General features: G+C 39.0%; 3 protein-coding genes across 3 annotated transcripts; 2 read left to right on the top strand and 1 right to left on the bottom strand.

The window, feature by feature from the left end:
- The first annotated feature begins 527 nt into the window (after window positions 1–527).
- gpx9 (glutathione peroxidase 9) lies at window positions 528–3,027 on the top strand. The gene is made up of 5 exons (XM_088634691.1): window positions 528–759; window positions 1,073–1,166; window positions 1,807–1,937; window positions 2,214–2,344; window positions 2,652–3,027. Exons 1-5 carry the CDS (start codon window positions 589–591, stop codon window positions 2,719–2,721), a joined length of 597 nt encoding a protein of 198 aa, XP_088490817.1. The 5' UTR covers window positions 528–588; the 3' UTR covers window positions 2,722–3,027.
- A 1,309-nt stretch (window positions 3,028–4,336) lies between these two features.
- hif1an (hypoxia inducible factor 1 subunit alpha inhibitor) lies at window positions 4,337–20,067 on the bottom strand. Its single transcript, XM_088634686.1, has 8 exons — window positions 19,672–20,067; window positions 14,891–15,141; window positions 13,788–13,936; window positions 13,184–13,329; window positions 12,685–12,791; window positions 11,153–11,216; window positions 10,653–10,763; window positions 4,337–8,543 (listed from the first exon to the last, which is right to left on the bottom strand). The coding sequence occupies exons 1-8, from the start codon at window positions 19,852–19,854 to the stop codon at window positions 8,487–8,489; spliced, it is 1,068 nt and encodes a 355-aa protein (XP_088490812.1). The 5' UTR covers window positions 19,855–20,067; the 3' UTR covers window positions 4,337–8,486.
- Window positions 20,068–21,665: 1,598 nt separating this feature from the next.
- ndufb8 (NADH:ubiquinone oxidoreductase subunit B8) lies at window positions 21,666–25,345 on the top strand. Its single transcript, XM_088634685.1, has 5 exons — window positions 21,666–21,806; window positions 22,529–22,655; window positions 23,190–23,289; window positions 24,264–24,419; window positions 25,178–25,345. Exons 1-5 carry the CDS (start codon window positions 21,719–21,721, stop codon window positions 25,268–25,270), a joined length of 564 nt encoding a protein of 187 aa, XP_088490811.1. The 5' UTR covers window positions 21,666–21,718; the 3' UTR covers window positions 25,271–25,345.
- Window positions 25,346–26,927: the final 1,582 nt, after the last annotated feature.

Raw genomic sequence — 26,927 nt, 5'->3', positions numbered from 1 at the left:
GTTCGCAAAAGTTACGTAGAATTTGTTCTGTTGACATATGTTATGGGATACTCGAAAAGAATAGATGCAAGCGTAGTATAATTTAATATTTATATTTCCACTGCACACATGTACTCCATGATTTGTATTTTGACGAGTGAGAAACGAACATGTACAGTAGCTTGGCTGCATGCAAATAATCTGCACTCAGCGAAGTAATATATATACAAAAGTAGTGATGCAATGAAGATAAAATCATGTAAACCAGTATGCTGAAACAAGAAATTAGCTTTGCTGGTCGTGTGTGGGTTATTCCAGTGGTAAGACCTTGTTCCATGCTATAATTTGTACAACTGACCATGGGTAATTATTTATTTACGAGAGGAACAGATTCATAGTACCTGTCCATAGACAGACACTGGAGCATGTGACATGTAAAATTCGCGTGCCTACACAAACGCTTGGACAAATAACGGCTCAGGCAAATCACCTCTGTGTACGCGCATAATGGGGCCAGTCATGCGGAGCAACTGCTGACCAGACAGATACAAACCTAAAACTAAAGAGAGGGGAGCTCGGTGGATCACTGGGTGCTTTCTCCTGGGCGAGATGTCTCTCCTAGCAAGCGCTCCGACTCCGTGCTCCCCGACTGCAAGCCAATCCGTGTACGGTTTCACTGTGCAGACCCTCCAGGGCCAGCAGCTCTCTCTCAGGAATTATGAGGGCAAGGTGCTGCTCATCGTCAACGTGGCCACTTTCTGAGGGTCAACTGTGGCTGAGGTAAATATGTCTTCTGTTTCCCATATGAGTATGGGAACCAGAAAATTAAGGTCTTTGTAGCTTCGTGCCAAAACAGAAGAGCATTACTCAGTCAATTTCTGCTTAGCTAGCTTGGTGAAAATGCAGCACTATGTTCACTGGTATTCAGTCTGTTTTCTGCTTAATTGTACATTTAGTTAACGTTTACTTTTAGTAAATTATTTTTGGTACATTCATTGATGTTGTCGTCTTTATTTTGAGGAACACTCCCTGCCTAGTATTCCAGAATGGAGTGCACTTTAATTCTGTTTTGATATTTTGGCTTATTCTACAGTATCACGCATTGAATGCACTCATGGAAATATTTGCTGACACCCCGTTCACTGTTTTGGGATTCCCCTGTAACCAGTTTGGTCTGCAGGAGCCCGGTAAGATCTGTCTCACGTTTTGTATAGAAACAATAACAGTTTTCATTAAAGTACATTCCGTGCTCCAGATGCCTTATCTGTTTTGTGCAAATCTGGAAAACGTCAATGTAGTTCTGATTTGATGTTTTGAGGTTGACACAAATGGTTAAAAAAAAAGGTCATCCAACTTCAAAAGCAGCACTGAATTGTTTTTTTCATCAGTTCCAAGTACACAAAAAAGAAATAATTTGTATTATAAAAAATATTCCGATGGTCCATGTACTTGGTTCCTGCTAGAGTAGCTCAACTGATAATTCTGTTTATAGTGCTGATTTGCCTTTGAAGATGTAGCCTTTGTTCTATTAAAATCTTTTTTGTGACTGAATAGAGTATATAGTAAGTGTATGTTCTCATTCATTAATATGAATTTGAAACAGGTTTAAACAGCCTGATGGCTAACATACTGTACAGCCCATCTCCAATAGTTATGCATATAGCTGGCAGAGGTAATTGGGTGTCAAACCTTGTACAAGAAGCTTACAAGAATCATAAATCAATTTCAGCTTGGAACATTCAGGGATAACATGGCAGAATAATGTTTAAAGAGTATTAAATGAAAGCTTCATCTGTGTTTTTCACAATATTCTGTTGCTCTTCTCAGAGGAAGATCATGAAACATTGAATGTGCTAAAGTACGTAAGACCAGGTGGCGGATTTATGCCAAAGTTCCCAGTGTTTAGCAAGTTGGAAGTGAATGGAGTAGGTGAGGATGCTCTCTTCACATTTTTAAAGGTACAGTAAGCCATTTCACATATTTTAATGCTACACATTAATATTTTTAGAATTACCCCCTGAAGACAGATTTCTAAATGTAGACCTACAAACATCCACGAATGAATCAAGTAAAGCTGCAATATTATAAATTACTGTAACAAAAGTATTGCTGGGTTGCAAAATTCCATATCTTATTTGCCAGAATAATGAAATCAATTCCAAAATGCAGAAAGATCAGAACCTATGCTGTAAATTGTTTTCTTTCTTTTATATTTCCATATGGATGTGCTGCAGGATTCCTGCCCCTTTGTCAACCCAGTTATTGGCGATCCCAAAAAATTCTATTGGTCTCCCATCAAAGTGAACGATATCCGCTGGAACTTTGAAAAATTCCTGGTCCTGGCTAATGGAGTACCTTATAAGAGGTGAGCTGCTTGAAGCGGTTTTCAGTGGCCAATGTTTCGTACATAAAATTCAAATAACTGAAAATATCCCAATACAGCCCACCACTATACCTACTATCTCTATTCATTATAGGTAATTAGGAGATTATTGAATTCCATATAGTTGTTTAACACATAATGGTGAAGATAAAAATGTTAGTGTATATTTAAAATGTTGTTTTGAATTTCCTAAGGTGGTAAGTGGTAAGTTGTTTTTCAGTGCTAACCCCCTCAATATGGAGCAATTAAAAATAATCATCATTATCCTAAAACAGTCCTTATCTTCTAGGTATGAGCTAAACACTCCCATTAAAGAAGTGGAGAGAGACATTGCAGGTCTCTTAAAAATCCTACGTTAATTCCAGTGAAATCAGCCACATCCTCCGTGGAGCAGAGACGTGAAAGGTCAGCCCTTTGCACACACAGAGACAGTGTGAAGATCTCTTGGTAAATGTGGACTTGCACCTGAGATGTATCTGAAGTGGTAGGAGAGAACACTCTGTTTCAGTGCATTCACACAGAGGTGTCGTCACCTACTGGTCTCGTGCTGGCTGGCTGGCTGCAGGGACTCAGGAGGCCACTGTGCTCCTGCTGTTCACTGGACCCACAGGAAAAAAAAAACAGGTGTTCCACATTGAACTTAATAAATCTCTAAGCACTGTTCATTCATTTTGTCCTTATAGCATTTTTGTTCTGGTACTTCTTAGAAACAATGGTTTGGTGAAATTAATGTGTTCCATTGAAGTAGCTCAGTATTGTATAGATCAGAAATTAACTGTTAAATAGTTAGGTGTTCACAAAATCAGGTGAGATCTATCTCCGTTGTAATTTTGCTTAGCTCTCCCGTGAGTCTTTCCAAAGCAAAAAATCTTCAGTTATTAGGAATATGTACATTTATAGATTTTTTACAAGCAAATGTGTCATCACTCAACATACTGTACAGCCAGAGTTTGAAATAAAAAGGATAAAGTAAATTAGTCATTAATTACATTCTACAATTATATACCTAATAATACATTCATGTTTGGGCTTAGCACAACATTGTAGACTGTTTCGTAGTGTTAGCTTTTATTCCAAATGTTGCTCCACGACTCTGAATTCTTTAATTCATACAACAACAATGTATATGCCTATGTACAGCATATTTATGTTTTAATAAAAGTATTTAAGGAATAGTATTCATGTTTCGCTGATAAAAAAGGGTGTCAATACTTCCCGACATGACAGTACAAGTTACGTTCTATACAAACCTCATAGTAATTAAATGTTATAGTTTCTTACATTTTATTTAAGAACTGTATGTACAGTTATTCTGACATGTTTTTCCAAGCGTGACTCCAAATTCACAATCAGTGCACATCACAGCAAAAATAAAAACATGAGCAGTAGCTTCCCTTTTGTAAGAAACAAAAAAAAATAAAAACCTATCTTCAAAGCAAATCCAGCAAACCTAGAAGGACTGCATCCCCAGTGTTTTGATGGCATCAGGACTTGCTATTTAACTCCTCTCATCCTAAATCTGTAAGTGTGTACAGAACTGTCCTATATGTATTGCCCCTATTCTTGCAGTAATGTTGTAATCCAGAGGTAGCCACAAACTGGATATTCAAATCCATTCCAGTGCAGGGCTTTGGTACAACAAGCTTATTAATTATGTCTACATTATCAAACAATTAATCAATTAATAAGAAGATTGTGCCAAAATCCAGTATCAGAATGGAGTGGAAAACTACCCATGCTGTACAGCATTTCTTGTGAGGATTCTTCAATTCCTCAAAGAGTATCAGTTGACACATAAAATTACATATTTTGCAGTATAACAGATCAATTTGTCGATGCTAACACAGACTAAAGCATACATTTTGTTAAACCACTTACTTTTATAAAATCAGTAAGAAAAACAAAACATATACTAAGAAGGAAATAAATGACCGGATGGAACAAAGACACTAATAAGATGACCAATAGAAAACCAAAAGGCAAAGCATTAACTTTAATTATGTCAAATGTACATTTTTACATGCAGCATTTATATTTGTTCAGTCAATATTCAGCAAGTCACGAATGCAATTTAATTTAGTTATGCCCACTACGGTAAAGAACAGGGCCCAGTGTTTAATAAATACAGCCTCCCTGTTTTGCTGAAAATGTATTTTTAAACAAACAGCAGCAGCCTGTCTTAAACAGCATTCAACAGTCAAAGAGCAGCATCAATAGATAGGATGCCAGTGCTGTACAGAAATAAAACACAGTGGTTGGCACAGTAAAACATTAGGAATTTAGTTTGTTAAAATGTTTCTTGTTAAAGTCCAAGCTGTTTTGCTCTACCCCAGCTGCTCCAGGGGTGCTGTATAAATGGCTGACCCTGTGCTCTGACCCCAGGCTTCTCTCTCCCTGTCTGTGTGTCTCATGGAGAGCAAGCTGGGGTATGCAAAAAGAAATTCCTAATACAAGAAATTGTATATGGCCAATAAAGTGATCTCTACCTAAACCTGACAAGGGAGTCAAATTCTCAAACCACAAGATAGGGTGCTTTGCTTGTTCCAGTTTAAAACTTAGATTTCCTATTGTGACAGGCAAGTAATTGAAGCTATGGAAGAGCGATCGTTAAAGGTTAGGGAAACCTTTCCCTGTATCCTTTGCTAGGTTTTTACATAAGATCATGCTCCAGCTGTACATGAAAACAACCGTTTAAAAGGATTGCTAGTTTCTACAGTAAATGTCTTTTGGTATTAATGCACAATAACACTTAAGTTTGCTTTCTATGTTGAAATGAGACACCATGTGAGCAAGCCACCAGTTATTCTTTGACATTTGTGCTTATTAACATAGGAAATAATGGTTCTCTCCCTAAGCATTGGTAACTTTATTGCATTTTATACAAAAATGAAGGTGTGCATTCTTATCAGCAACTGCCTTTGCTCTTAAAAATAACATTAAGCAAATTCCTAGAAGACAACTACATTAAAATGAAAAAATATAATGAAGTGAAAAAACTCCATGCAACTCCATACTGAATGATCGAAAAAGAATCCAAATGTTAGGTTTATCCAATGTTGAATAAACACCAAAATATAAAAATGGGATCTTTAAAGCTTGTGAAAGTAAGTTAATTTCACTTACTGTTCATACGTTTCACAAGAAATGCTGAATTGGCCAATATAAAGACATCTCTAGAAAATAGAGGAGTCTTGAAAATTATTTTCAACATCACTACTAACCTCTTAGCCATCTCCAAAATTTACTGGCAATGAAGGTGTGGCAAAGGATTACTTAAACCCTCAAAATATCGGGTCAAGAAATGCTTATGTATTCTAGAAGGACCATATTATTACTGAATGTTTCAGAAATTAGGGTATTTTTAAGATCTTCATTACAAATAGGCACTCTAAACTTAAATCCAATGATCCCGTTCTCACATACTGTAACTGAAAAAGGTTCTAGAAAATAACTGCACGTGTCAAATTATCTAATGAATTTAATTTAATAAAAATGAATAACGGCACAATTCACAATGCTAATATTTTTAGAAAAGTCACAAAATTCTATGTGGCACTGGATTCCCAAAAATACACCAATGCTGAAAAAAATCTAGGGATGTCATTTAGCACCGTGAATGGTCTTCGAAGCCCTCATACCTGCTGGTTTTTATTACAGATGATTTTAGTTACTTAATTGGATGCTTGATTGGAGCATTTGCTCTGGATTTTTATATTCTTATGAAAGGCAATAGTTTCCAACAAGTTTAAGAGCTGAGAAACAGTTTAAATTCATCCTATTGTTATGTCAATTACGTGCTTAATTACTTAACTGAGAACTGAAATAAACCCCAGCAGGTGTGTGCGCATCCAGGACCAGGACTGGAGTGTACCTAGAGTGAGGGTATGATAATACCTAGGGTACCCATTCAGCCGGGTATTAGGACACAACTGAGTTATGGACTGGAGGACCTATAAACTGAAATTAACTGTTCATCATCTGCTCTTCCTTCTGAGGGCTTTGCAGGCCTCCTCTTACTATTCCCTTAGTTCATCAAAGGCTAAAAGATAAAGCGGTGAAATAAAGACCTGTCATCTACAAAGTATGTTAAATTAATTTAACTGAGGAGCATGAATACATTTAGCTTTTTTCCTGAAACTGAACTCTACTGAAATCATAAGCAAACTTTACAGTTAGACTTTCAACATAAAAGACATCAAACTTGTCATAATGCTTATGCACATTCTAACAATATCAATTTACAAGTTAAACTGTACCATATAGAGTGTAATAAACAGTTTTAAAAAAGCCCAGACGTGAACAATGAGGGCATGCCATAAGACGGTATATAAATGTTACAAAATACCAATTAACAAAAATGCATATCCTAGAATTAATCAGCAATAATTTAACTTAAACCTATTAAGCCCCCCAAAAATTCAAAATGCCACAAACTTTCCTTCAGTTATAAAACACTCATATATACAAGCATTTTCAGTCATCTCTGCTCAGTGCATCACTTACAAATATACTGTATATTTGTGTTCTGTTTCCAATAAGCCTTCTTTGCTTTAGACTAAAATCTCTTATGTAATAAGAGAATAACACAGAACAAACAGTACAGGTATCCCTAGATTAATAAGTAATTGGTTTCAGCAAATTCCAATGCATTTATCAGCTGCTTTAATGACAGCCTACCCTGGGTCTGTTATCCATCCATGACTACATCACAGAATCCTTACAGGATGACAGTCAATTTTCATTTAAACAATTTACAACTATACCAAACAAACTTAAAAGGTATTTTAACTCAGCCGAATAAGTTACAGACATCCCAAATATGGAACACAGCATTAATTGTCACACAAGAGTGCCCTGCAATGTGTCAAACTGGACACAAGCAAAGAGGATACAGAAGAGGAAAAAGGGATGCATTCATTTCCCTTTTGTGAATCAAGGGATACCTGTAAAGAAATGCAGTATCTAACATTCAGCAGCGGTAATATAATCTGTACATACCTAAAGATGTCTGACCACTCTGGAGCAACCAGCTGAGTATATTTATTTAATGAGTAGAAAGTTAACATCTTTGTGTACCTGGAGCGAAGAACTCACGCTTAATTATTATCAGGGAGCTGTAGGTGTACAAATGCACCACTACTGTATATCAAAGGCATAATGCTGTGCCAACACATCCACACAGTCAGGGAAGACTTCCAAATCAGCATTACATTATACAAAGGCCATGAATGACCTAAAACCTTTCACATGTTGCAGGGTAACATAAAATAATTTCGGGGGAAAATTGGACTTGTATTTGGGCATTTTTTGCCCAAATCAAAAATGTCCTTAATGACCTTAAAAAGACTGAAAGAGACCATATGAATTACACAGGCTGCAGAATACCAAGTTACAAATGGGTTACAACTCAACAGAACTGATTTTTTGGTGAGCTCAAAACTGCTTAATGGTCTTCAGCTATGAAATCAAGTAAGAGGCCCATGTTTTGTGAAAGGACTCTAAGACAGACATCCCTGACCTCACTCCTTGATGGCTACAATTGTGCTGTTTACTATTTATCGTCACATCATTAACAGCTCACGAGGAGGAGGAAAACAACAGCCTAAATGAGGTGCAATTTGAGGTGCAGAGTCTTAAAGAGCAAGAATGGAGATCACTCATTCTACCAAATCTGAGAACAATAAAATGATTTCATTATGTTTGAAACACTTTTCCAAGATAATGCCCCCACTCAATCTGGCAAGTGTGTTTCCAATTTGGAATATTTTACTCAACTGCTGATATACTTTAGTTCAATTCAGTATTACCCATCTTTAGCTGTAGTGATTAAATTATTCCCATCACCCTGGGTTAAATTTCTTCATATATGCAATGTTCAATATTAAATGTCTCAAAGATTGGAAACCTTTTCATTCTTCCAAAATCATTTTATGGAAACAAAAACAGGTAGGAGAATCCACAGTAACAATTAAGTTCTGACAATGAAGGCAAACTGGAGGACAGACAAAAGATTCCAAGGTGTCAGAGCACTTCCATGCAATACTGGCTCCGGAGTTCACACAGATACTGCCGACTTCAGTCTCTCCTGCAGAAAACACATCCAAAAAGTCCCTTCAAGAAGCCACTAACTGAAAACATGATCGTATCGTCCTTTTATCATGAGGTTTAACAGAGGGCCAACCTGAAGAAAAAAAAACAATTTTATTGATCTCAAAATATGTAGAAATCCACAGAGTGTATAAATGCCACATTTCTTAATTTGAAAAAACATGGTCTAAGATTTATTTCAATATGGCACACCCTTTTAGTTTCTTTTGCATGATCTATTATCTTTTTCAAATTTGCAAAATACTGTGGAGTTTGACTTTAAGTTCTAGAACAAGGCTGTCAAACATTGTCAAGTACATTTGTTGAGCCCACAGGTCAGTTGCAGTTAAGAGACCTCAACAAGTATTCAGTTCAAGTCTTGTTTGAGCCTGTATACTCCATGCACAAAACAGGTACATTTGGTGGCATTACTGTAACAGTCTTGCATTCACTGTGTTCTCTACGGTCTGACTCATTTAATCAGTTGTCATGCACTTGTTTGATAAGGCCACAGAATTAGCGTGTGAGGGATGTTTCTTGGCGTGAAAGCAGTGGGAGAGAAACTGACATCACCTGACCTGTTCACACAAGTCACCCAAACTTCTCCAAATTTTGGAGCAATCTCACTGAGTTTGCTCCAATTGCATCTATTGCAATAGATGATACTTTAATATAGTAATGAGGCCTTAGTACTTGTGAGGTTTATAGGGAGGAATTCAATTTTATATCCATTTATATGAATTAGAAATGTTTGTATTTCTTAGTAGAACATACTTTCTTTGTATCATATGTAGCCGTTGCCAAAGAGCAATAGCTGTATTCATACATTTTCTGCTGTTCTTACACTGATCTCTAGCACTGTTCTGCATTTTCTTTTTTTTTTTACACAATATTCATCTTAGAATTTGCCAGTTCTGTTTTCCAGTAAAATACATAACTTCTGCTGATTATGAAACAAGGTGAGCTGCTCCTCATTTATCAAATGGCTTTGCTAGTCCTTCAAGCAGATGATTGTGGTAACTAATTCTACACTTTGTACATTTCAGTCTGCAATTTACCAACTGATATAGACCCCTCCCTCACATCTACAAAGGTAATTCATTCCTCAGAAACTATTCAGAATGAGAAATGTTGCATAATGAAAATTAAGTTCCCATTACTTTCTATGTAAAATTCATAACTCACACACAAGATCCTGAAAATCTCCCAATACTATTCAGTTACTGTACCATAAGGGGGTTAATTTTCCAAATAAAAACATTACTGTATATTTATCAATGATATTTAGAAGATTTAACATAGTACAGTAGCTTATGACAAAATATGTACAAATTGTACATTGGTGAATTGCATATTGCAAGCAAGTTGAAGGCAACAGAAGGCAACACAAATGTCTCTCAACTGCTCATCTTCTTCAGTCCTTTTCAGTCACATTTTACAGACAAGAGAAATGTTTTCATTATTTTCTTTGCTTTTTGACAATATTATGTTTAATACAAGGATGCATCATCTTTGTAGTGAACATTACTTCATTCAGATGAAAAACGGGTATTAAAATACATGCTTTAGTGTAGCACAAATTCATAAATCAAGCATTTGTGAGGTACAGATGTATATAGTTGCTCATTTAATTTGGCCTGACAGATTTACAAAATACAAATAACCACAACTACAGTATTATACTTCTATAGAATATACAAAATATAAATAAAACAATGATACTGTATATATGATATAATCTATTCTATATTTTAAATCTCCATGGTTAATAATACTAAAACAACATACAGTACCACACTCAGAGGGTAACGTCCTTCTAAATTGTAATCTAGTGGAGATGCAATTCAAAGGAGATATTTTGTTGTGAATACCAAAACACTGCAAAGACATAATACCTTGTAATGAATGTGCCTGCTATTTTGATCATTTATGGTATGTCTGGCTTGCATAAATTACATTTAAATGAAATTAAGACTGACATCAGATCAGCAGATCAGGTTGATACCCCTGGCTTAGAAAGTTAGCATTAATTAAACATGTACAGAACCCTAGGTTAATTTGAATGAAGGCCGCCTGATTTGCACAGCTTAGATGTTCCTGTAAAACGTGCTTGAACTTGATCTTATAAACCACTAGTACATGTCAGTTAACTAGACCTTTTGCATATGTAAATCCTTCTATTTCTTGGACATGTCAGCTGTACCTCATGAGGATCCCCCAGAGCTTCTCCCAGCATCTTCTCTATATTCCTCATGATAGCTACCTTCTGATGAGCCTTCAGTGGATACTCTATCCTTTTTGGGGTAGGTGCACCCTAAGAAAAACAAAACCAGTAAAAGTTCTAGGAGTCTAAACTAAAAACCCCCAACTCACAAATATCAGTATTTTTTCATTTCATATAGATAGTTAAGCTTTTCACTTCAAAGAAGTACAGTACATTGTCTTGTTTAGTTTTGACAATTTGTACACTGCAGATACGAAAAGTAAATATGCACACAGTTTGTGCATGACATGAGCACCTATGCTAATTCTCCCCAAATCAAATCCCATGCGATACATCAAAATAGTCTTACTAGAAATGTTTTCACAACTAACTCTGCAAAGGATGAAACACAGCTGTACATGTGGATTAACACGCTTGGATTGACAATACAAATGAGGCTTGTAAAATTAAATATTTCATTTTATTATTTTGCTTCCTACCTTGTACCAGAAGTTTACTGTGATGGTTGTTCCTCCATTTAGCAGGGACTCAATGTGATGCCACCTAAAAAATTTTAAAAAAACAATGATTATTGTTAAAACAGAATGACTTGTACATTACGATAAATATTGTGCACCCCTTGTGTTCTGAAGAATTGAACTAATAGGTATTCCTTGGCTGTAATATGCTTATATACAGTACATGTTTTAACATTTCTAAAAAGCAGATCAGAAATAGTTCTGTGATGAACAGACTAACAAATGCTGCCAAGTTCTAGGTGATATCCTAGCCCAACAGAAATCTGTCCAAGTTGAAACAGACCCTTATTTAAAAAAAATAATTTACTTTTTAATTTCAGGCTACATGTGCTGTTCATAATCTGCAAGAGCTCCCATTGTGAGCACAGCCCCTCTCAGGTCAACAAAGAGAGAAACAGAATCTAAATGAACACACGAGCAGCCATGGAGAACAGGAAGAGACGGCATCTCAGTATGAACTTCTAAATATTAAGCAGCTGGTTGGCAACATCCTCTCTTCTATTTGCTGAAGAAGTCGAGAGCTATTGGTCTGGAAGAAGGGGTTGTCACAGCTGGATCAGTCTCTGACAGCCTCGTAGCAAGAGTGGGAGGCAGGGGAGACTTGTCAGCTGGCACAGCAGTGTTGCTGCTCCATTGGCAAACAGCCAGCCCACCGAGTGTTTCTACATCCTGAGCCTGTATATTCCGTCGGAGTCCATTAGGTTTAGTACTGCTGTTATGGCCGCATTATCCTGTGCAGAATACAGCAGGTTGCACGAGTTGATCCAGAACATTTATAAATATCTAAAAAGCTCTGAAACAGTGCGTAATAGGCCACAAAGCAGAAATGTCAGGAAAACGTGTCTTTCATTAAAGGCATTAAAGGCATGATTGTTTAAACCTGAAACAGAAAATTGTAAATGACATTTTGTGGATTTATTCTTATAGGCTATATATATATATTAACACAGACTATAAAAAAGTGCCTCCTTTGTTCTGGGTGGCACTAAGTGGCTAATCCTGAAGACTAGTACTGTTTTTAAGCACCTCATGTCCCACAGTCACTGCGCTATTAGATGGGCCAATAGTGAAAACTCAAACAGCCTTGTTCTGGGAGCTGTAAGTGATGTAAGTTTCTATCCATCATTCTTCAACCTGCTTTATACAATTCAGGGGCACAGGAGAGCCCATCTCGGCAAGCAACGGACACAAGGCAGGAGACCCCCTAGACAGGACACCAGTCCACAATGAACACAGACACAAACGTACACACTCACACCAGGGCCAGTCTTACAGAAGCCAGTTAACCTACCAGTATGTCTTCATACTGTGGGAGGAAACCAGAGCACCTGGAGAAAACCCATGCAAGCACTGGGAGAACATCCAAACTCCACACAGGAATTGAACCCTGGGGCTCGCAAGGCAGCACTGCTAACCACTGTACTACCATGCCACATATTACAAAAGTAATCAATTCAATACAAAATTAAACCACATTAGAACTGTTCTCTCACCAGTACATTGGGATATACAGCACATCTCCTGGGCCAACTACAGTCTCATAGCCAATGACATTTTTGAAATTAGGAAACTTTTCATAGTCAGGGTTTTCAAAATCAACCTAGAAAGACAAAAACAATATTAAAGCAATAATGTTGCTTTTTCTAAATGTTGCATTATTTTAAGCACTCATGCTTAGATTATTTAAAACCACGTGGCTTGGGCTTCTTATGCAAAAGATGACAGCTCAGTGGACCTTTGAACATCACTTTGATGTTTCTTTTATGTTATTTAGATTTAAATGGAAAATTCTTCCCTTGGATATGCACTCTAATCTTAGTATTAAGCCTGGACCACAACAGCACACACAGCATGCCTGTTAATCCCAAAGAACATGTGTCGCGTGCTGAAAGATTGTCTTCCGGCAGCTGGGGGAGGCCTCCTGCGAAGGTCTGGGGTTGACATTGGCAACTGGCAGGTTTGATCCAGGCCCCACCCTGCCCGAGAGCTCACCTGGCTCTGTCGGTCACATGGGTGATGAACGGGGAATGGGTACAGCCTGTCGAACTGATCAGGAGGGAAGAGTATGCATCTCTTGTAACCCTTAATTTGTGCAAAAAAGTTCTGTTGCTCATCATAATGGGCTGGGGTCACATTTCCTACAAAGAACAAGAGAGGAAATTACAACCCAACTCCTTACATGCACCAGGGTGTAGAATTTACACAGTATTCACTTTTAATGATGCAATTTTCAGCACATCTGGACCCAACAAATAAATATCCTGATAAGCTGGATCAGAGTAAATGATCAAATTACTGTTCTCGTTTTCTCAGTAGAGTGTCCATAAGAAAAAAATGTAATTATAAAAGATGGCTCATTCTTCAATACAATATAGAAACGTGTCATTCAAAATGCACACAGAAGTGACAAAATGCAAGACCTGCCGTTTTATGAAGTAGATCGCTACACTCCAGAAAACATGAGGAACCATGCATTCTTGATACATCTAGGTCCTTAGCGGTTAATGTCCGCTTGTATGTACAAATAGAGAAACATGCTAAGACAACACCAAAAGGACCATGCTGCACCCAAAGTGGCAGGAAGCCCCGTCACTACCTTCCATGCCTATGAGAAGCAGGTTTGATGTCAGCTGCCCCCAGTTTCGCTTGGCTTGCTGCTTGTTGATCCAATTCCAGTTAAAGCCCAGGAAATCCACCACTATTTTCCGTCCTACTGTGTCGTTCAGCGTCTGCTGCAAATAAACCCTGAAATTAAGAAAGGTTACAACTCAGCATTCAAGCTTTCTACTGCAACTATTTTAGCAGTTTATTTAAATGACTGGACCACTTCTGCTTATATAATGATCATAAAAGCTAATGCATAGAGCTACGGTTCTTGTTCCACTCCCCTTCACAGCTGGCTTTCAACCTCCTCCGAACGGGTCTTCACTGACCCTTCCCTCTGCTTACTGCCCATTGCTTTGTTCACAAGATGAGCAAACTTGTTTTTGCTCTACTGCTGGATTATCACAAATGCATTCTCCAGATATTTTATCTAAGATGTTTCAGCATCAGCCACTTCCCATACTTAAAGTACTTAAACAAAGACCCATACAAATAATTCAAGATAATTGGCAAGGCTGAGAAGTCAGTATTGGGGGAATCGTGTGTATGGCATGGTGGTTGGGACCCAAAGTAGCTATCCAAACTGCTTGAATACACGGTCATGTCCAAAAGCATTTTCAATTCATGAAATATGACCAAACATTCTACTGACTGACACATCTGCAGAAAAGCTCTCATGATACTTTTGCATATTGGTCTGCTTGGATCCTCACTTCATACAATGTTCCTTGACCAGGAATGTTTGTGCTGTTTAAGTACTTAACTTTGATTCTTGACTTCTAGAACTGCAAAGCTCTTCCAATAATCCACAGCACTTTTCCCCCAGTTGTTAACTCTCTTAATGTTTTTAATTAAAAGCAATAACAACAATTGTTCAGCTTCTCACAGTGAATGGTTTTCCAGCACATCGGACTGCAAATGCAACATTTATGGTCTCTTATCCATCAACGTGTGGTACAGTTTTAGCAGAAGTGCTCCACTGTGGCAGGAGAGGGCCATGCTAGTGGAACATTTCCCTGCCACCTCCGGTAATTCAAGGGAACAAAATGAAGGAACACCAAAAATAATTTTCAGTTCCACTCACTGGTAAATTACCTTTCATCTCCTCCTGCTTTTTCCATCTCATGCATCTTGTCCACAAACTCTTGAAATTTCATTTCCACGCGTCTCGACTTGGGAGCGAAGTTCTCAAAGTTTGACATTTTCTTTTCGTCGTAGTACAGGAATTTGTGGGTTTGAGCGATATACACAGAAAAATCTCCCCCTCCTATGTTCTCCTGCAGGTAGTTTAAGTCCCATTTGAGTGCCGGATAGACAAGGTCGGTGTCTGTTAGGACAACTGGTTCCTGTGAAAAAACATTTTTTGTTTAAATTCAAAAAAACAAAAGGGAAACCAACAAGAAATTAAATATACTAGCCACTGTAAAGTAATCTGTAATTTTAGAGTCATAAACATCTTTGCTTCACTCAATTAACAAGGACCTCTTTCTCACTTTAGAATAAGGTGAATCTATATATTTTCACTAATGCAGAAACTTTGTACCAGATTTATGAAAGTACTAATCAATGGCTTAAGAAATCTACAGGAAAGCTCCCTAAACATGAGAAACAAAACAGCTTACCAAACAATACTGAAAAGGCCATCACTTTTGTTTCTTGCTTACGGTTTGTCAAATTCGTTGCCACTTAAGAAAAATCAAAATTCACATTTTGAAATGGATCCAAAAACTAGCACAATATTTTGCGCATAAAATAATGTTTTGCTTTAATTTTCCTATTTCTAACACTTGGGAACGGCCTCCTAACTACTTACTGGATCTTGATTGGGGAGCAGAAGAAAAGGGGTATAAGGTAGGGGGTCAATGGCTACTACTCAGCCTCCTACAGGGTCCCCAGAGGACCCACACACACAACACAGGACGAGACTGTTCCACCCAAGTTCAATTAGAGCCTCACACGTGAGCTGGGAGAGCAGTGTACGGAAGACCGGAGCATGACTCACGCTCCCCACATTCAGCTGCTAGGGCGCTGCAGCCTCACGTCATCAAAAGCCCTTCCACACCTACGGATGCTGCCATCTGTGCGTCACTGCGTACATCGCCCAAAGTGGTATTTGAACAGGGCCTGGAGCAGCAGGTCTCGCCAATCTGACTTTCTTTTCTCCAGTTTACAAATTGCAATTGCATATCTTCAGAGCAAGCTAAAAAATCAACAAGCGCCCAGGGCTGCTTTTACCTGCAGCATCCCTGACAGGCATCTTTTTACAGGAAGAAGCTGCCCAGCCATGTTGTTGAAGCCCATACCCTGGTTTCTTTCAGGAAACTGCTGGATGAGATCTAACTACTAACTACCGCGAGGCTGGATGGGCTGAATGGCCTCCTCTCGACAGTGTGTGTGAGGGGAAACTCGGGGACGGCCAGGGACAGTGTGCTAGACAGAGAAAAACTGCTACATGTTTCTCATCCCTCAGCAGCAAGCGTCTTCATTCCTCTGTGAATGGAAACAGACATTTGTAAAGCTGCCTTTGAGGATTTCTAAAAAAAATCCCCTTCCCGGGATAAACGTTAATGACATTAGTTTCCTCCTCACCAAACAAAACGTGTCACACATTACTACACAACACGTCTTCTGGGATCCAAGATCTTAAGACAAACAAGTGAGGGCTGGAGAGAAAAAAAAAACGTTTTTCAAAGGGTGGGATTTTATTTTATTATTCAGTCCTACTTTATAGTACTGTAGGAATAAGTCAGTTAGGGATGGAGAGAAATAAAATAGACATTTCAAATCAAAATTCTTCCTAAAAGCAGGCTGATAGCAGATTTTTTAAAGAATAAAGAAGAACCCCACTGCCAGCTCATTCAACAGTAATACCCCTTCAGATTCACAAAGACAGTTGTCAGTCTGTATTCAAACATCGTCGTTTACATTCATGAAAAAGAAACCCCGAACTAGCAATAAGGTAACAGAACCTCTGTGATACGATTTAATGCTTGCGTTTTTGTTTCCAGATTTGAAAATCAGGTGAACCATATATTTAAGCATTTTGATAGGCTGCTTTATTTAAGAAGCCGCGTCCTTTATAAAATAACAGCCCTTTAAGTTTAGAACAACTCCCGCGCACCTGTTGTGACCTAAACTAGCAACTGGAGAAGGCTGGCCCCACGCGCACCATGAATAAGTAACCATTCTGGCACGCGGCAGGGATGATGCTTTCTCGAGCACTGTGCTACGTGACAGAAGGAGCGTACTCAATCTGAGCACGTGGGGCACCTCCGAGTACAGCCTGCTCCACACTCGAAACTATCAGCTCCAACCGCAGACCTGCAGGGTAGTTGCGAGACAGAGTAGGAAGCAGGAAAAAAAAAATTGAACAATCTTCGTGTGCAGAAAATGTAACGCGCAGGCTTGCATTAAAAAAAAATCACGGCTTGCAAAATAATAGCCTTTCGAAAGAAGCCTGTTATCGGTTAAAGTGTAGCAGTTCATTCAGGCTCCTCCAGACCATAAGGACGAGGCAACTCGCCGAGATGGCGAAATATTTTTTTTCGACACAGCCCAGCTTTAAAACGGATTGCGACGGTGTAACGCAATATTAACGTGTCACGCTGTTGTACCCAAAAGGAAAAAAAAATCTTGTGTTGAAATCCTAATAATATATTATAATCAGATACACAATTTCTCTTATGAACATTTATACATTTCTTAAAGTGTTAAAAACACCTCTAGTCGACAACTAACATTTTACTTGAGAATGCAGGTAATCACTAAACCTCACTAAAGCCATTATAGTAGAACCCAATTACCCTTAAGGCAGAAATTACACTCTTGCCTCTCCAGCCATAATTTACCTATGTGTAACAGTGCACACACAGGTATGCACTTCTTAAATTGCAAAGATGAGGTAAAGACGTCTTGTGTATGTGAGGTCGTGTGTATGCAAAGCTCAGGCATAGCATACTCCATTTTGAAGGGACTATAGCAGCCGCAATAATCAAACAGGAACTTTGCTAGCACTGCAAACACAACCAGTCAATAAAAACACAAACACTCCAACATTTACTTGCGGATGTCAGGGCTGCTCCCACCACACCAGCTGAAAAAATGGAATTCAAATTTAAAAAACGAAGCCCTGCCAGCAAAGGATCTGCACAGAAACTGGGATATCGGTGCAGGTACTAGCATAGCAGGGCAACATTCACAAAGGCCACAAAGGAACCAGAAGCCCTTCTTCAGGTCTTAGCAACTTTAATCACGCTGAGAAGATGCTGTTACAGAATGGTTTGCCTGTTTTCTGCGATGCCTAGGACAACTCATTAAAGCCATTACAGTGCATCCCGATCCCAGGCATTTTGCAGATGAGGCTATACACTGAAGCCATCTTCCCAGTGGAAGTCCCTGAGTGTCAATAGGTGGGAGAGTCCCCAGCTGTCCTTTTTACAGCAGCTCCTCCTAACTTGCAAACATAAAACTCCATAGAACCGCCCCCCCCACATTTTAAGGCAGTTTACAGCTTTCCCACATGTTAATTCAAAATGAAAGACCCAATAATGGAGCCACAAGGCTGTGCAGAAGCACCATCGCATTTTCTTTTAGAAATTAGAGGAGTGAGACTGAGAAGTTAACAATGTAACAGAGGAAGAAGTATATTTAGTAAATATAAATTTCTTCACCTACATCTTCTACTAATGTTATGAGAGATGGCACATTTGTCCAAATCTAATATGAAGAGAATCACATTTGAGTACGTAGGTAAAAGTTGACCACTTACACAATGTTGTGCCTATAGCCCCTACAGTGCCTCTAATGTCTTAGAAACACTGGCACCAAAAAGACATTGATATTTTGAGAATATTATTGTGATTATGAGATTAACAAGAATGTGATTACCATTAGATTCTTATGGTGTACTGCATTTACAATATGATAGTTACTACAGTTTTATGAATAAGGCCAAGGTTACTACCAGTTACCTTCCAATTGTCATTATTAAATACAGCACCAACATTTTTTTTTGTTTTCCACCTACTTATTGTAAAATATTCTGATCCAGTTTCAGGTTTGTCTTCTGCACTTCTACACTGTTTTATCTAGAGTCTGCTCCCTGAAGCTGATAGAGGATCAATTAAAAGGTATTTAGAAGTGAGCTCCAAAACCTGTCTATTCTGATGAATGTATCCTGCAGTAATGGTGACTGATGTGTCTGTCTTAGAAAACACATGCTCGTTTTCTCTCTCCAGTCTTTTCTCATATATTTAAAGAGGGACTTTACTTGGCATACAAGGGAAAATATATTTCTATTTGACACAAAATACAATTGAAGTAACTTCAGCTGACTCAATCAATATGTTCTTTTCCACAGGGACAAAACGGTCAACAAAAACTCCTGAGAGTTTCTCCTATATTATGTGCTTAGTCTCCAAGTAACAGTGAGAATTGTCATATGTAAGATCTCCAAGATTTTAAACATTACACACTCTTCAAGATCGTAAATAACGTGTTATACATTGTGATGACCTTAATGCATTAATGGCTTAAAATTATTTTTCTAATCTTTTATAACAAATGCCATATAACATTTCAAAATAAATGCTGGTTAGTACTTGTATTGTCTTAAGGAGCTCTAAAACACTTAAAAGAGTACTATTTTTAGAACGACACCACACGTTTAACAGTCAGTCTTATCGCATTTTCTAAAAAAACAATTCTTAATTTTGGATATAGACTGTCTTCGTCAGGCAAGGACGTCAGTGTCGAATTAACACTCAGCTGGAACACAGCAGGCACGAAAACCGCCGCACGCTTGGTGAAGCAGGAAACAATATTCTACATTCAAGACAATATCATGCAAAAATGAAACCACAACAAAGTCTCCTTACCTCGTTGTCTATTAGAATCTCAGCTCTGGGGTCTCTGTAGGACAGCCTGGGTATGGGCTGGGTTGGGAAGGGGTACTTGCGGAGCTGAGACTCACTCCAGCCCGAACTCTGGACCCCGGAGAATCCGGTACCACCCTCGGTACCCGCAGGATCCGCTTCAGCCACGGCAGTTGCTGCTGCCATTTCTGAGCTCCGGAGATTCAGTTTTTTTTTTCACTTTGACACCCGTTCTTTCGGTAGGAAATACAACAAAACCAGATGATATCGGTCTCTGTTACTTAATGCGTAGTCATTTCAAACCGCACGACAATAACTGCTACATCCAGAAGGTGTTTCCACCGCCGCAGCGCCAGGCAGGGAGACTGTAAACACACACACTGGCTGCCAAAGAATCTGAAACCTGTAAGACAGGCCGCTCTGCGAGGGGCGCGCCAGCAGGACAGCGCCGTCTACCGGCGGGAGGGAAAACATACACTGATCCTGCTTCCCCGCATTGTGATAGTTGTTGTCATTTCTAGTTTGGAATATAGTACGTTTTTTTAAAAAAAAGAATTAAATCGTCTAGGGCACAGAAATTGTGATCGAATGGAAATACCACTTCTTAGATATTTTTATTGACTGTAGGATTACCTCAAGTGTTTTGAGTAATAGCACCATCTGAGGAGTGGTGCCAGTATGGTGCCAGGAGAACAACCTCGCTCTGAACATCAGTAAGACTAAGGAGATGATTGTAGACTATAGGAAACATCAGGGTGGAGACCACACACCTATTCACATCAATGGGACTGCAGTGGAGAGGGTCAGCAGCTTTAAGTTCCTGGGAGTTAACATCTCAGAGGATTTAACCTGGACCCACTAAACCAACACCGTGGTCAAGACAGCACAGTAGGGCCTATTCTTTCTCCGCAGGCTAAAGAAGTTCGGCATGCCGTCACATATCCAGGCCAACGTCTACAGGTGCACTATTGAGAGCATCCTGACTGGTTGCATCACTGCCTGGTATGGGAGCTGCTCCGCACGGGATCGCAAAGTACTGCAGAGGGTGGTGAAGTCAGCGCAGCTCATCACCGGTTGTGAGCTAACAAACATCCAGGATATCTACTCAGCTAGATGTCTGAAGAAGGCCAGGTCCATTCTCAATGACCCCAGTCATCCCAGTCACAAACTGTTTTCCCTCCTACCGTCTGGTAAAGGGTACTGAAGCATTCGGTCCAAGTCCAACAGACTCCAATAAGACTGCTAAATTGCCAACCTGCAGCTCCTTCAGTAAATCACCTGTAATGGCTACAAGGACACACAGTTTTCACTGTATTCAGCATAACTGCACTACTTGTATATATTGTATACACCATGGACACATAGCAGCTCTACTCATATTGAGTTTTATTCAATTTCAAAAATGTAACCTCAATTTTGTGATTTTTGTGTTTTTGTGAATTTTTGTGATTTTTGTGATTCTTGTAATTTTTGTGAGCTCGCAGAAAAAGACAATTCATTGCCAGCAACTACTGCTGCACGCCGTATTGTTGTGCATTTGATAAATAAACTTTGATTTGATTTGATTTGATCTATTGTTATCTTGAGTTGGTATCTGGAGATCATACTGTATGTTTAACAAACTGTCATCATCTGGCATTTGTCTGCATTGTAAGTGCAGTTATATATTAAACGTCATCCTTTCACTCAAATTAATAACTCTGGCCACAAGAATAATAATATTCTTTATTACGCAGATTTGATTATCAGGAGAGCAGAAATACTGTAAAAATAACACACACAGTAGTACATTTACACTTGACTGAAGTTTAGTCAAGCAGTACTTCTCTTCAGTGTTAACATTTGCAAACACACATTTTAATGAAATATAATTCCAGATAGGCAGGGGAATTGCTGATAAACAATACCTCCCAATAAAAGTCAACCTGCTATGAACTCCCTCCCCAGTGATCTTCAGTACTGGTTTTTTTTTAATCTTCCGTCCCTCTCAGGTTCCGTAGCCTCAGGGCTCGCGCATGCGTAATCGGTGTTTCCGAGCTGATCAGGCAACATGGCGGCGCAGGGTGTCCGCTGGGTCCGCACCCTGTCCAAGGGGAAATGGACGGGCGTGAGTGCGCTTGTGTCCGGGGCCAGGGCAGGTGGGCTTTCCGCTTACATATCCTGCATCTTAATAACTCCTGGAATGGGGGCGTTGTTTGGACGCTCAGAAATATACAAAAGGGCATTGCTTGGGTAGAAAGGAAGAAAGCATCTAACCTTGGGAAATAATCGAATCATCGAAAATAGCTCAGTTTGGTATAGATGCACTAATCTTCCGATTTTCGGTGGCCACTTTTGTGTGAGTTTGCGGGAGGTTTAAGGTCACGAACAGAAATGTGTTCTATCTTACATCTTTAATGTCGCGTTTCTGATGACGACGTGTTCCAACCTTTCCAAGTTCATCGCTTCGCTCTGTTTACATTGGCGATGTTTTGCTTTTTTTTTTTGAAAGGGAAAGTATTTCCTTCTAAGTCTCAAAAATAAAAGTGTTGTAAATGCAAGTTTTGGCTGTTGAGAACAATTTGGGTACACCTTCAAATATAAGTAGTATTGAACTGTTAGGGTTTAATAGTATTTCATCTTTTCAATCTAGTGGTAAATGTACCTTATAAAAAATACTGACATTTGTCTGGGTAGACATGATGATACGGGGTGAGACCTGCACGAGTGTTTAAGACGTTTTCTTGAACTATACCGATGTTCTCGTATATTTCCATTCCAACATAAAACCCCAGATTTTTAGAAGACGTTATGAAGTTAGCAATTGACCCTTGACTTTCTATTCTGTGTTGAAACCTTTCTGCTGTTTACTGTTTGACAGCCTCTGGCGTATCTAAGGATATGCTGCCTGGACCGTACCCCAAAACCCCTGAGGAGAGGGCCGCTGCTGCCAAGAAGTACAACATGCGGGTGGAGGATTACAAGCCGTACCCCGATGATGGCATGGGGTACTGTGGTCCCTCTTTATCCACTATATGGGGAAATGGGGAGATGCTACTTTGCCCAAGTTAGAGGTGGTGGTCGATGACCATTCACCTGCATTTATTATCAACTAAGCTTGACCGTTACCATAACCAGCTTTCCTAAAAACTAAAGTAATGTGTGATTGTGTGATTGTAACTACAGTAAAAAAAAAAAAGTGCGTTTTTTTCTATTTATTTTTTCCACACAGTCTCAAACGTTAATTTTTGTGGTTCAGTTTTATGACATTAAAAAGACCAAAACTGGATACCCACCTCAAGGTGTGAAGATGTTTGCTTTCCATAGGGGAACTTTGTTAAATGCAGAACAGTTGAAACAGAGTGCATGCAGGTTTCTCCATTCTTAGGAGCATGTTCAGGAAAATACTCTGTAAGCTCATAGAAATGTTGCCGGAGAGCAAAGGAACAATATTGCAATATCATTTTTCTGAGTGTGGCTTGATTTGTTTAGTTGCAGGCCCTGATTCCCATGTCATGGTGTTTGTTTTGCCTTCTGTGTAGGTTTGGTGATTATCCCAAGCTTCCCGACAGATCTCAGCACGAGAGAGATCCCTATTACACCTGGGACAACCCTGACTTCAGGAGGAACTGGGGAGAGCCGGTAAGGAGTGTGTGACACTCGGCCTCCAGCTGGTGAGAACTCCCAGAGGGGTGTTTAAAACCTGATGTGTTCTGGCAAAAGGAAGATTTTAGGAACACTTAAAAACTTAATTGTCCATGGCAATATTGAGAAAAGTTTTTCTCTTCTTGAAATCCTCATGATAGTTTTATCTTGTTGCTATTTTTTGTAAAGCTGTGCGTACCTATGGTTTAGGTTTGTGTTAGCAGCATAAAACCTTGTGCCAGATTGTTCATCCTTATTATGATTTAACGAGTTTCCCGAAGGATACAGTGAATGTTTTGCATTTTCAGTGTTTATTTTACAATGAAATACCTTGTGAATTTCAAGTCCTTGCCTCTTCACTCTATCTCTGTGTAGTAAGCAGTGTACTCCTTGCCCTCTGAAATCCTAGCATTTTTTTGTTATTAATCATGATTATTGTAAACATTATTAACAATCTATTTTGTTGAAAATAATGTTACCTTTTAAGAACTGTTGAAAACAAATGGGCAATTAAATATCCAGCATATCCCTAAACCGCAGGACTGAAATGTGAGATAAATGGACTCTGGGATTAGTGATGACCTCACCATCACCTCTAAACTCTGCTTGAGAGATTCAGGTGAAACACTCAGTCCCCGTGACAATAAGCGAAAAGCAGCTCGGGTCTTGATTGCTGTTTTAATGTTCTTAACTGGGAGGAAAAAAATCATGACATCTTGTTAAGATTTCAAGGAATGTAACGAGACAAAACTATAAGGACCATAAATTTGCAGCACACACAGCTCCCTTTTTACTGTTCAATACTCTCTTTTTAGTTTTGACCAAGAAGTAAATGCCTTAAGCGTAAAACTGTATTTAGTTTGGGTAAAAATATTCCATGTGAAAGCAGATTTACTAAGAATGCATTCTTTTTATTTTCGTGATGATCTGTTTCTTTGAGGCCGCTAAGGGTGTGTGTGCTTCCTTACCAGATGCACTGGGATTTCGACATGTTCACCCGGAACCGAGTGGATACATCCCCCTTCCCGGTCCCCTGGCATACAATGTGTAAACACATCTTAGGATTTGTTGGCTTCATGCTCTTCATGTTCTGGGTTGGAGAGAAATTTCCCTGTTACCAACCTGTGGTGAGTTCGTTCTGGAGGAGCTAAAAAAATGAGATGATCAAAACTAATTTTCTTTAGGATTTACCAGGGTTCATATACAGGACTTATATAGAGGAGGTTGGCTTTATGATCTTTTAATCGAATCTTAAGGGTAATGTCCTACACTCACAAGATGAAGGAGTTGAGTCTTGGACTTTAGTCTTGAACAGAGAAGACTGCAGGGGGGCTTTATATACAAGTATTCAAAATCCTCAAAGGCATTGACAAAATCAACTCAGTGGAAATCTTCAGAAGTGAAAGACAAACCGCAGGACACAGGCAGGAAGTATGTGAGAATGGATTTAAAGCAGAGAACACAGGGTTATTCTTCACCTTAAGGGTTGTGGGAGTGTGGAACAAGCCACGATGTTGAAGCCGAAATCCTTTCTTTCTAGAAATGGCTGAAAAAAGATCCTTGGATTCATCATTTATACTTTTGATTCTGTTGGGCTGACTTTGTCGATGCCTTTGAGGGAGAGGCACTGTCCACAACAATAATAAAAAGATGAGTCAGTGTAGGGCTTTCCTTGAAGCTGGGGAATGTACCTACTGTACTTTTCCTGCTGTGGACTGATAGTGACCAGACGTGCTTACAGTATTCTAGATAAGGTCTTGCCACTGCATGATTCGGTTTAAAATAACATCCCTTTAACAATTTAAATTCTACACAAGAAGGTGTATACCTGGTTTACAAACTGTCGTCATATGTTTAGTAATTCAGCTGTTTTCTGCTTTTTCAGGCTCCCAAGCAGTATCCTTACAATAACCTCTATCTGGAAAGGGGAGGGGACCCCAGCAAGGAGCCAGAAGAAGTGAAACATTATGAAATCTAGTGTTTAAACTGAGTGTGTCCGTTGTATAGAATCTTATTATGGCTGTTATTCTAATAAACTTTACTATATGAACAATGTTATTGTTATGTTTGCTTTAACTGTATACATTTAGCTCGGGCTTGTGTGTGGAGTTTGCAGGTTAGTTTCATGTTCGCCTGGGTTTTTTAAATGGCTCTGGTTTCTTTCTGTCTTCAGCGACATACTGGAGAGGTTAATAGGTGTCTCTGAGTTGTCCCTGAGTGTTTTTGCATGCCCTGTAATCAACTGGCGTTCCTTCCAGCATGTAGTCCTGCCTTGTGCCCTGTTCTTCTGGGGATACAGTGGGCTCCTGGTTTCTAGGACAATGACCGGAAATAAGGAGCTTTCTAAAGGTGGATGGACCAAGAAGCTGAAATTACACCTCCTCAATGTTCTCCTAGTGTGTTCTAATACTGTATATCATGTAAATAAATACAAATATATGATGAAGCGGTCTTCCAAAACCCCTATTTTATCCATTCAATTGAAAGCACAATTATATGTGCCTGCATCAGTCCTGTTAAGTTCAATTCCTGTGTGGTTTACTCTACAGTAGGTATGACACAGTCACACAGCACAGGTATTTGTTAGAGTAAAAGTTTGGTTCAGCTGTAAAATGGGTTATTTTGTAATTGCTTAAGTGCACCAAAACCTTAACTCCCAGAAAGAAAAAAGGAAGAGTTGGATGTGCACTGAACACAAACCCCTGTCCTGGCTTTATAAGAATGTCTTTTAGTATCTGCCAGCAGTTATTTCTCACAGAAAAACAACAGGAAAGTTTACTTTGAGTACAGTACCTGTGCCACTTGTATGTACTGAAGTTTCTGCATATATGTAGTTATAGGAGTTTGAGTAGGGAGCTGCGACAGCAGCTGCAAAGGAACAAGTAACAGCACTCTGCTGAAAGGAAAAAGGAGTGATGCAACGCTTCATCTGCAGTCTTCTCCAGGTGTCCTGAAGAAGACACCTGAAGAAGGCTCCACAACCAAAACAGTGTCTCTTATCTTTTCCTTTCAGCATGGAATAAACTTTACCGGTCTCTTTATATGTAGCTATGCTATATGTAACCATAAAGGTGTTTGCCGTTTTTAGAAGAATGGACATTTTTTGTTGGTGCACCACAGTACAAGAAATACATAACTATTTCTATAATTTTATATAATATAAATATAGCTTCCAGCACCACTGGAGTGATTGTTTTCTCTGAACATTTACCTACCCACTTGTAGCTGTTATCACCACACAATAAGAATAATATAATACAAAACTATAATAAGAACTTGTAAGCACCAACTGTAGTGATGAGTTCTTTGTAAACAATCTTTTTTTTTTACTATTGAACAGAGAAGACTACAAGAGGACCTGATTCCCCTGATAACAATATTGGAAAAAATCCTCAAAACCATTGACAAAGTTAACGCAGTGGGCCTATTCAGAATACAGAGCTGAAACACGAACTGAAAGAAACGAGTAGAAACGACAGGTATATGCATTTACAACCTTTTTATCCAAAGTGGAATTAGAGTAGAGAACAAGCTGCCCAACCTGTTATCAAAGCCTGTACCCCAGGTTACGTTCTAGAAAAGGCGAGATAAAATCCTTGGAACAATTAAATACTAACTACTATACGCGCTAGATG

The sequence above is a fragment of the Lepisosteus platostomus genome, chromosome 6 (assembly GCF_059453375.1).
Source record: "Lepisosteus platostomus isolate fLepPlt1 chromosome 6, fLepPlt1.hap1, whole genome shotgun sequence".
In the NCBI taxonomy this organism is placed as follows: Eukaryota; Metazoa; Chordata; class Actinopteri; order Semionotiformes; family Lepisosteidae; genus Lepisosteus; species Lepisosteus platostomus.
Note: the sequence above shows the minus strand (reverse complement) of the source record. Positions and strands in the feature narration are given on the sequence as shown.

Bases quoted from the DNA above. Each gene is read 5' to 3' on its own strand.
- ndufb8 (XM_088634685.1), top strand. From the start codon at position 21,719: ATGGCGGCGCAGGGTGTCCGCTGGGTCCGCACCCTGTCCAAGGGGAAA. The intron at 22,656-23,189 runs GTACTGTGGTCC...CCTTCTGTGTAG, and splicing joins TACCCCGATGATGGCATGGG to GTTTGGTGATTATCCCAAGC. The intron at 24,420-25,177 runs GTGAGTTCGTTC...CTGCTTTTTCAG, and splicing joins TTCCCTGTTACCAACCTGTG to GCTCCCAAGCAGTATCCTTA.
- hif1an (XM_088634686.1), bottom strand. From the start codon at position 19,854: ATGGCAGCAGCAACTGCCGTGGCTGAAGCGGATCCTGCGGGTACCGAG. The intron at 10,764-11,152 runs GTAGGAAGCAAA...TGTTTTTCTTAG, and splicing joins CAGTAAACTTCTGGTACAAG to GGTGCACCTACCCCAAAAAG. The intron at 8,544-10,652 runs GTACAGCTGACA...TTTTTTCTTCAG, and splicing joins CTCTGGGGGATCCTCATGAG to GTTGGCCCTCTGTTAAACCT.